The sequence below is a fragment of the Gracilinanus agilis genome, chromosome 1, assembly GCF_016433145.1.
Source record: "Gracilinanus agilis isolate LMUSP501 chromosome 1, AgileGrace, whole genome shotgun sequence".
NCBI lineage: Eukaryota > Metazoa > Chordata > Mammalia > Didelphimorphia > Didelphidae > Gracilinanus > Gracilinanus agilis.
In genome coordinates, this window is record NC_058130.1 from 15,410,032 (window position 1) to 15,420,954 (window position 10,923).

General features: G+C 46.6%; 1 protein-coding gene across 1 annotated transcript in view; it reads left to right on the top strand.

The window, feature by feature from the left end:
* The window catches only part of ITGA9 (integrin subunit alpha 9), a 355,639-nt gene that overhangs the window by 196,369 nt on the left and 148,347 nt on the right, over positions 1-10,923 (top strand). The window contains exon 17 of the mRNA XM_044675555.1: positions 458-534. Coding sequence (XP_044531490.1) covers positions 458-534 — 77 coding nt within the window. The remainder of the gene's footprint in view (positions 1-457; positions 535-10,923) is intronic.

The window sequence follows — 10,923 nt, forward strand, 5'->3', positions numbered from 1 at the left end:
TTCTTTCTTTCTTTCTTTCTTTCTTTCTTTCTTTCTTTCTTTCTTTCTTTTTCTTATTCTTCTTCCTTCTTTTCCTTCTCTACCTTTTCCCCTTCCTTCTTTCCTTCCTTCTGAGTTAACATGTATAGTGTTTTGCAAACCTTAGAGTGCTGTTTCAGGGTAATCCATAATAACGATAACCGGTATTTAGGTAGCAGTAAGGTTTATAAAGCAAGCTCCATGTGTTCTCCCATTTGATCCTCCCAACAGCCCTGGAAGGTGGGTATTATTATCATCCTCATTTTACAGATAAAGAGACTGAGGCAGTCAGAGGTTGAGTGGCTTGGGCAGCCCCAAAGTGTCTGGGCCTGGATTCAAACCCAGGCCTCTCCAGACTTCAGGTCCAACAGCCTCTCTACTGTACTCTCTATCCCATTGTTCATTTCCCACCTGATTTGTCTATTTTTCTCTTTCGCAGACTGTTTTTGAGAGAAATTGTCACTCAGAAGATTGTGCCGCCGATCTGAAGCTTCAGGGCCGACTGCTGCTCTCTGGGTACGTGGCCCCTGTCTGGCCCCATCTGCGGGCAGTTTCCTTGGGGACGCCAGGGGGTGGCACTTGGGGCTGAGCTGGGGGCAGTAACGGAAGTTAACATTTCTTCTGTGAAATCAGTCTGCCCTTTCTCGAGGTGCTGCCCGACTCATCGCCCCCTCCTGCACTCAGGGCCGTTTTGGCCGTGGCTTGTCATGGCAGCGGCCCGTGGCCCCCTCCTTCCCTTCTCACAATGCTCCTCTTCCTTCCTCCTCTCTGTCGAAGGCTCCTCCCATGGCCTGGGATGGAAAAGCATCTTTTCGGGCGGTGGGGCCACATCTGTCCTGTGGCAGGGGAAAAGCCTGGGAGGAGCCCTTTATTTGTTCAGTGCTTCCTTTCTCAGTCTGTGCCTCTGCCAGGCTAAAGGTGAGCCTCAGCGGGCCTTCTGCCCCCTTTGTCCTGGCCTCTTTTGAGCTGTCTTTGGGCCCAGGTGCTGAGTCTGAATTGTTTAAACCACGGCGCAGGGGCTTCCTGTTTGACCCCATTCCTCCAGTGAGCTTTTTAGCTCTGAGGTGAGGAAGAAGAGGCAAAAGGTCTCTGACCACACGCGTCAGCACTTCTAAAGGCATCTATTTATAAACCGAGGAAAGGGAAGCCAGCTTGGATGAGGGCGACATATTGCAGCGTGGTCCCCGGGAAGCACACCTGGAACCTTTGGCCTGAGGAACATCCACGCAAGGCTGGGGTCTGATAACCTCAAAGAACCCCAGCACGGCTCATGCCGGCTCGTCCTTCCCTGCTTCGATAGCCCATTCCCTAAGTCCCGGGGAGCCGGGGTGAGGCTGGGCCCAGGCTGGGCTGTGTTGCACCAAGTTTAGTACCACTTAAAATTCATGGCAGGGGTGCTGGGACTGTCTATTGTTAGTAAGGATGACCTCATTTCAAGGGAAGCCAAACCCAAGAAGGCACTCACAAAGGATTTTAGTTTCTTGGCTGGCCCATTTGGGCAGGTCCCTCACTCTCCCTGGGCCTTGGGCTCCTCATCTCTAAAATGAGGGATTGAACTAATTGAGACCAGACTCCATCTCATCCAACCATGGCGGCGCAGGACGATGAGGGGACCGAGCCACTGAGCTCTCTCGCTTTCCTTTCCATATTTTCCTTTAATCACTTCGCTCAGCTATTTTTTTTTCTCCATCAAAATCCATTCGATCGAAATGTTCCACATCATCCAATGAGAGCAGCTCTAGTATGTCAACCCTGGCTCTTCCTCCCAGGTCATTCTTCTCCTTTCTCAGGGAGTCCAGTCCCGGCTCACCATCTTTCTCTCCTTCCCTGCTCTTGTCCTTGTACTAGGAGGTTTCACATCTTCACCTCCCAATTCCACAGTCTTCTTAAATCTCGGGCCTCCTCCTTTCCCTACCTCAGCCACACACAGAGGGATGGACGGTCACCCCCTGGATCTCTCCATCACTCACAATTACTCTTCTTTGCCAGCTAGAAGCTCCGGCATTCTCCTGTGGCTGTAAGCTCTTATCACTCCCTCCCTCTGGCCCCTTCACCTGCACTGAGATTCTCTGTATTTCCTCACACTATTATCCCTGCTTTGACTTCACTTCTCTTCCTCTCTAGTCCTGACCCTATAATCAGCCAATCCCATACGCCTACACCTATTTCTGCCCTTCTCTTGCCAACCCTCAGCTGTGAATTGTATCTACCATCTACTCCTCTGCTCATCCTCATGAGTGGGTGTGCGAAGCTGGAGGTCTCAGCACCTTGCTGCCTGGGTGTATGGCCCATCCCACTCCACTGGGGCTCTCACTGCAGCAAGGCAGCCTTGATTCGCTTTGCTTGATTTCCCAGCTCGCTTCCCACGGATACTATTCCATGCCTTCTCTTCCATCCTTAAAGCCTCCTGTACTGCCCCCACCCCCACCTCCCTTTAGGACCTCGTCTCCTACTTTACTGAGAAAATCTAGGCCATCTGCGAGCTCTCTCTTCTTCCTCTCTTTTCTTGAGCTCAAAACCTCTTCATATCATCTCCAGTTCTCTCGTCTTCCACCTACTTCCTCCTCAGCCCAGGACTATGACATAGGGAGTCCTTCCTCATGCCAAGGCGAGATCCTCTTCTCTTCTGACAGATCATATCTTAACCCTCTTTTTCGCCAATCTATAACCTACCATTTATTATTGCCTTCAAGCATCCTCCTCTCTCCTCTCCCTAATGAAACATCTCCAGGCCCTGCTATGACCCCAGGCCATCATTTGAGATCTTTCCTGCCTTTCTCAGCTAGAACTTGAAAGGACCGGCTAGGTTGCGACCTTCACTTCTCCTCTCATTCCTCAATCTTTTCCAGCTTGGTGTTTTACTTTATCATTCCAATGAAACTATCCACTCCCAAGATCCTGATGGTATCTCCTTTTGGTGTTTACAGAGCATTTACATTTTTTGTACTGCTTCCTTTTGGTTTGACATCATGAAAATTTCTCCCTGTATCCCTCCTCCTTCATCTCCCAGAGAGCCATTCCCTATAACAAATTAAAAGAAAATGAAATAGAAAAAGAGGAAGAGAAAATCAGCAAAACCAATCAATACCCTCCCCACCCTGCCATCTCTCAGGATAGTTGATGTGCCCAAGAATCCTCAAACTCTGAAAAAGAATTAAAGGAGGTATCTTTTCAAAGCTCTTCTTTGGGGCCAAATTCTTTGTAATTTCACAATGTTTATTTTTTGTTTGGTTGTTTAGTCATGTCTAACTCTTTGTGACTTCTCTTGGGGTTTTCTTGACTAAAATATTGGAATAATTTGCTATTTCCTTCTTCAGCTCATTTTACAGATATGGAAACTGAGGCAAATAGGGTGATGTGATTTGGCCAGGGACATCTAGCTAGTAAGTGTCTGAGGTCAGATTTGTATGAATTGGTTAGGAGAGATCGAGCAGCTGCTCCTTACTCTGCCGCCATCTTAACCGGAAGTGCTGAGGTCAGATTTGATCTCACAAAGATCAAACTCTCCGACTCCAGGCCTGGCACTCTATCCACAGTGCTGCCTCGCTGCCCAATTTCTTTTTAGTTTTCAGTTTTCAGTTGCTTTGTGGCTGTTCCCTCCATTGACATGGTGGTTGTCATCGCGTAGATTATTTTTATGGCTTGGCTTGCTTTCCACGGCACCCATTTGTATTAGTCTTCCCATGTTCTTCTGTAGTCATTATCTTTGCTATTTCTTACAGCACAGAGACATTCCATCCCATTCATGCATCACAGTAGTTTAATCGTGCCACCGATTGATGGGCATCCATTATGTTTCCACTTTTTTTGCTTCTACTAAAAAGACCATTGCAGATATTTGTGGTTTGTATGGGCCCTTCCTTTTTATTATTGGTCTCCTTTGGGAATGAATATACCTATCAGTGAAATTTTGGTCCAAAGACATGGATTGGCCACTTTCTGTGTGTAATGACACATCTCCCGCCCCGCCCGTCCCAAATGGTTGTAGTAATTCACTGCTCTCCAGTAATACACCCGTATGCCCACCTTCCCACAGTCCCTTCAATCTTTTGTCATCCAATGATCTCTCGGTTGACAAATCTGATGGTCTCTTCTCAGTCTTGTCCTTCCCAGCCTCTCTGCTGGATCTGACCCTATGGGCTACTCTTTCTTCCTGGGTATTTTCCCCTCTCTAGATTTTATGCCAGTGTACTCTGCTGACACTCACTCCTGTGTGACCTCTTCTTCGTTTCTTTTGCCTGTTCCTCATCTTTGTCACAGCTCTTTATTCTTGATGTTTCCTAAGCTTCTATCTGGAGTTCTCCTCTCTTTTCCCTCTCATCGATTCCCATGGATTTAACTATCATCTCCATACAGATGACTTCTAGAACTAGATGTCTAGCCTTTGTCTCTCCCCTGAGTTAAGTCTCCCATGACCATCCGTCAACTGGGCATCTCCAACTGCATATCTTATAGGCACTTTGAACTCAACATGTCCATAACTGAACTTATTATCTTTTCACTCAAACCCTTCCAGGCTCTTCCAAATTTCTTAATTTCTAGTGTCCATCTCTCCGGTGTTCTAGGTTTATTACCCTGGCATTCTCCTTGAACCCTCACTCCCTCTCTCCTTCCTACACATCCAACCAGTTGCCAAATATGGCCCTTTCTGACTTTACAACCTCCCTCAAATCCACTCCCTTTTTTCTCCTCCCATAGTTGCCATCTTAGTTGAGGTCCTTATCACCTCTCATCTAATTAATGCAACAGCTTCCTAATTGGTCTCCTTGTCCTAAGTCTCTCCCCACTATGCTCCAACTTCCATGCTTCTACCAAAATGATCTTCCTTTAAAAAAACAAAACACTTAACTTCCATCTGAGAATCAATACTGCGTATTGGTTCCAAGACAGAAAAGCAGTAAGGGCTAGGCAATAGGGGTTAAGTGACTTGCTCAGGGTCACACTACCAGGAAGTGTCTGAGGTCAGATTTGAACCCAGGACCTCCTGGTTCTCAATCCACTGAACCACCTGGCTGCCCCTAAAAATGATTTTCCTTAATCACATATTTGACTTTGTCTCTTCCTATTCAGGCAATTCTTGTGCCTCCTTGTTGTCTATTGGATGAACTCTAAATTCCTCTGTTTAGTTTTACAAACTCTACACAAGCTGGCCCCACAATGAGTTTTCCAGCTTCATTGGCCATTGCATTAATCTTGCTCCCAGGATTCAGCCAGAATGGCTTTTTCTCTGTTCATTACATGCCTCTCCATATTTTTTCCCCATCTCCCTGCCTCCATATTGGCCATCTCCATGCTGCCTGGAATTCACTTCCTCTTTCTTTCTGCCTTTCTTCCTTCGGTATGAGGCTCAAGTACCATCTTTGCATGAAGCCTTTCCCGAGTCTCCCCACTGTTAGTGGCCTCCTTTCCAAACTACCTTGTATTTAGCGACTTGTCATTTGTTTGCATTGAGTAACTTTTGGTTTATGCATCACATATTTATATATTTGCTTATTGTCTCCCCCATTAGGATATATGCATTTGCCAGTAGAATTATTTACTTGTTTGTATTTGTAGCCCCAGTGCTTAACAGTGCCTGGCACACAGTAGGTACTTAATAAATAAAGGCCAGTTGAGGGATTCATGGAGTCTCTTGCTCCACTGGTATTTGTCACATATTTAAAGAACCCTCGGGAGGCTACCAGTTTGGTTTTCTCCGGAGGGTTTATGGACAGCTGTAACTAAGGATGACAGGAGAGGAGACGATGTGGAGTTGTAGGGACCTGAGCCATAGCTGGAGGGACTGAGAGATGTGACTAAGAATGATGGGCATGGGAGGATGTGGAGCCATTGCTGGAGGGATGGAGACTGACGAGATTACTGATCTGTTGAGTCTCCCCCTCCTCTCCAGACTACCCAGTCAGGCCTTTTGCATCTGAAGATCTTAATCTGTAGCCAAAAGAATGGAATCTCCTTTGGGGTAAGCCACTTTGTCATTCTTGTCTTCACATCCCCAATGATTAAGGGAAATTCCTAGCACATAGTAGGCCCTTAATGAGTGCTTGTTGGATTGGATTAAGTTAGATTGGATCAGGAGACACTCTCGAGCTGCTCCCAATGAACACTGACTTCCTCCTTTGTTTTGCCTTTTGAATGGCAGCCCATAACTCCCTGTCTTAGAAAAGACTGTTCAAGGCTTTAGCAGGATGTGGTCATTTTTGCTGCTTGGCATGAATGTGTGCACGGAGCCTTTCCTATGATGAAAGCATGAGGAAACGTGTGTGTTATTTCTAATGATTCACTAGAGGGGCCTTCAGTATCTCCACAGAATTTGTCTCCATGACTTCAGGCCATAAGGAGCTGCTGGAAGGGCTCTGGGACTAGCCTCAGAACTAAATATTACTTTATATCACCGCACAGGCTAAATACTTCAACCTTGGGCTCTTTAGGAGCCGGGCCAACCCTAGGAGATAGCGGAGCTAAATTAAGAAGTCCAAAGGGCGAGGGGAGTGATCATGGAGAGCTTAAAACCTGAAAGGGTCTGGCCATAGAGCACCGTGACTGATTCCTTCTAAAAGTGCACATTGCCATCAGCCTGTGATTTCTTCAGTGGAACATTCTCTCCACTAGTGCAGATCACAGCTTTTTCGTGCCCAAGCTCCTATGTAATTCTTACAGAGATAGGAAATGGACTTGTGATCTCATGGTAAAGGGCAGTGATGGGCAGACTCTTTAAAGAGGGGGCCAAAGGAAAGGAAATGCTTCTCTGTCAGTCTGTTTCTAAGGCAACTCTTTCGAAGTTTCATTGTATTGTAGCCTACTCATCGTATTTGTCAGATTAGGAATAATGTCACGGGACTGGATAGAACATTTCAGGGAGCCGCCCTGGCCCGCAGGCCGTAGTTTGCCCATCACTGGCCTAGGGAGCTCCCAGGTGAGAAAATTCCCTCTACCATTGTAGATGGTAGATTTGCAAGTTATAGACTTAGAGAAGTTCAGTGACTTGCCCAGAGTCACACAGCTAGTTTTCATCAGAGGTGAGACTCAATCAAAGTCTTTTTGGTTTCAAAATTATTATGGCAGGCTGATTCTCACATATAACTTCTCCATTTCCACAAGTCCTCTGTGAAAGTTCCACCCAAAGTGGTTGACCGAAACTGCCTTTCTGTGGTCCTCTGGCTCTGCACCCAGGCTCCCCATCTTTTAGTCCATTTTCTTATTAAAAGAAGTGTTTTTTAAAGCTTTAAGACAAGCCAATATTTCAACATCTATGCCACTCCTCATCCCCCCTCCCCATCTGTGAACCTTCCTTTATAACAGAGAAAGACAGTTCTTTCAAGCTGGCTGACATATTGACTGTACCACAGCAGTTAATCAATCATCAACCAACATTATCAATCAATATCAATCAACTTACTTTGCGCCACCCACGTCCTGTTCAAGGTTCTGGGGAAATAAATCCAAAGAATGACTTATCCTTTCTCTCCAGGGGTATGTGTTCTTTGGGGATATCTCCAGGCTAAAGGAAAGGTAGTTTGGGAGAGGGCTGGGACTCGTAACTGGGAGAGGGGAGGAAAGACTTCTCCTTGGAGGTGGGGCTAAAACTATAGCCTGAAAGACAGGGAGGCAGCTTAAGAAGTGAAGACAAGGAGGGAGTACACTCCAGACAGAGGAGACAAAGGCATGGAGATGGGAGAAGGAAAGTCACGGGTGAGGGAGGAACAGAGAGAAGGTCACTGTGGCTAGACCGTAGAATGAAGGAAGGACTGAATGGAGAAGGAGGTCCTTTTGCTTCTTTGATAAAACGACGATGTAGGATCATTTCTACTTCTTCTACCAGAGGAAAGTGGGGTCTCGCTTCATCTCTTCTCTGAGGCCAAGAATGGTCACCCAATGACATAGTATTTGGCATCGTTTTTGTTGTTCTTCACTCTGGGTCACTTCCTATAAGTTTCCCATGATTCTCTGATGCCAATATACAATTCTCTCTAACTTAGTCTTAGAGAGCTTAACTAGATGATGGAGATCATGCATTTTGTACTTGTCAAAGACAGTACTTGAACCCAGGTCTCCCCGATTCCTTGACTGGCTCTCTTCCCACTCTATTTTCTTTTAAAATCATCTTGAAAATGAACGATACCACCGTCAGATGCCAGTTGAGACCAAAAATTATTTTTCCCAGAAAGATCCACTTGCCTTAGTCCTAGAGGTTGGCTCTGGTTGACTTTTGGTTATTTCAGAAACCCAAACCCACGTTCAGAGGACAAAAATCTGGAGAATATTTAGGTGGTGATTCCCAAAGTGGGCGCCACCGCCCCCTGGTGGGTGCTGCAGTGATCCAGGAAGGTGGTGATGGCCACAGGTGCATTGATCTTTCCTATTAATTGCTATTAAAATTAAAAAAAAAATTAATTTCCAGGGGACTAAGTAATATTTTTTCTGGAAAGGGGGCGGGAGGCCAAAAAAGTTTGGGAACCACTGATTTAGGGGAACGTGCTATTGTGCACTTGTAAGCTACTCGATCCCAAGCATTTATTCAGTGCCTACTATGTGCCAGGCTCATACCAGGTGCTAAGAGGGGACGAGAGACCAAAGACAGGCACATGTCCTCTCAGTGGCCCCAGCCCTCCAGGGGCTTGTGAGCATCTCTTTCCCCATTTCCGTGAATATCCAGTGGTTTTCCGTCTGGGGCACCTGAAGTTTGGAGTTACCAGAGAGAACTGAAGCCTGTGAATCCGACCTCAGAAGGAGGAGACTGCAAGGGGGTGGGAGAAAAGAGACCTGATGCAAAGGCTTCTCAGAGTACCCATGAGAGGACCCCTTAAAACGGACATATTAGCTGTGTGACCCTGAGCAAGTCACTTAACCTTGCTGGGTCTCATCTTCCTTCTCTATAAAATGGGGATAATAGCAACACCTACCTTCCAGGATTTCTTTGAAGATCAGAAAAACTCTTATTTGTAAAGCTCATTGCAAACCTTAAATGACAAATGCTACTAATATTATTATCATTCTTGTGATAACTCATGTTGATGCTCTGCTCTCCAGTATGTACAGTGCCTTCTTTCATTTGCTTCTCACAAGAGCACTGTGAATTAGAGTCCACGAGCCAAATCTTCACTTAGCAGATGAGGACACTGAGGCTTAGCTGAGGCTTCCCCACGAGGCAGATGTCCATCTTTTAAAAAGGAATATTTCCAGGGAGCAGCTGGGTAGCTCAGTGGATGGAGAGCCAGGCCTAGAGATGGGAGGTCCTGGGTTCAAAGCCAGCCTCAGACACTTCCCAGCTGGGTGACCCTGGGCAAGTCACTTGACCCCCATGGCCCACCCTTCCCACTCTTCCACCTAGGAGCCAATACACAGAAGTTAAGGGTTTAAAAAAAAACTGGGGGCAGCTGGGTAGCTCAGTGGATTGAGAGCCAGGCCTAGAGATGGGAGGTCCTGGGTTCAAAGCCGGCCTCAGACACTTCCCAGCTGTGTGACCCTGGGCAAGTCACTTGACCCCCATGGCCTACCCTTACCACTCTTTTGCTGTAGAACCAATACCCAGTATTGATATTAAGGTGGAAGGTGAGGGGTTAAAAAATGGAGAGGAGAATTCCTGTTATAGAAGGAGATTTTTCATTTCCTTAACCTGTTTGTTGCTGCAGATTTAGAGGAAGAATTAGTAATATAAATAGCTCATTTTGTGCAAGGACCGGAATATAAAATGGCGCCCCTTCAATTCCGATAGCGGGATATGTGCCTCCTCAGCTTTGTGCCCCCGAGGCAAGTGTGCCAGTTTCCTCCTCCTTGTCACGGTGCTCGTGGGAATGGCCAAAATTATCCACTACCAGTGGACAGTTGGGGCAGCAGGCGAGCCCCCAGCAGCCAGGGGCTCATCAGAATGGCCTGCCTTTGTCTTGGGTACCCAGAGAAAAAGGGAAGCAGCTGGAAGTAATTGTGTCCCTGGGATCCATGGAGGAAATGGAACCTGAGAGCAGGAAGTGATCAGCCCTTGAGCTGTTTCATGCCCCCCACCCCCCTCTTGGGCACCTTGACCTCTGCCGAGCTGGTTGTCTTTTAAAAATCAGGGAATGCATTAACTCCACATTAGGTCCTAAACCAGGGCTTTTAATGAGGTGGAGCCTGTCTGAGACGGCCCGACCAAACTTACACTGTTACACTCTGGGGGTGCCTGTGAAGAACGGACAGAGACATCTTTCCCGTCTTTCTTCACTTAGATCAGAGGGTTTGAAAAAAACCACAACACACACACACACACACACACACACACACAGACACACACATTTTTAGCATGGGCTCTTTTCACAGTTTGGTGAAGCCTATGGACCCCTTCCCTGTTTTTAAGTAATTGAAAGAAATGCCACCTTTCATTTAGAGGCCAGTGAAAAGCAAGATGTGATTTATATGTATTTTTTCTCATCCAGGTTCACAGACCCCCGAATTCTGTCCACAGACCTCGTACTTGGTCGATTTGTGTTAAGAAGGCCTGACTTAGAGAATGATGGTTCCACAATGGGAGGCAAAGGACAAAGCTTGTTCAGGGAATCTCTTTTGGTGTCTGTATCCATGAGAGCACAGCCATCTGGGCCCAGGACTGGGCAGGAGGAGTAGAAAGTCTTCAGGAAATTGTAGTCCCTTAGAGTGATGGAGACACATAGTGGACATGAGCAGGCTGCGATGTGTCACCAATGAGAAGTGCATAAAGGAGATCATGGAGGAATGTGTGATTAGAAAAAAAAGATGGGGCTTTCACATAGTGCAAGAGACAGTTGTTGGAAAGCCTCTTTACTCCTTACTCCATTGCTATTTACACTATGTGAAGAGAATGGAATGATGGATCCCCTTTCCTTCCTCCCTCCCTCCCTCCCTTCCTTCCTTCCTTCCTTTCTTCCTTCCTTCCTTCCTTCCTTCCTTCCTTCC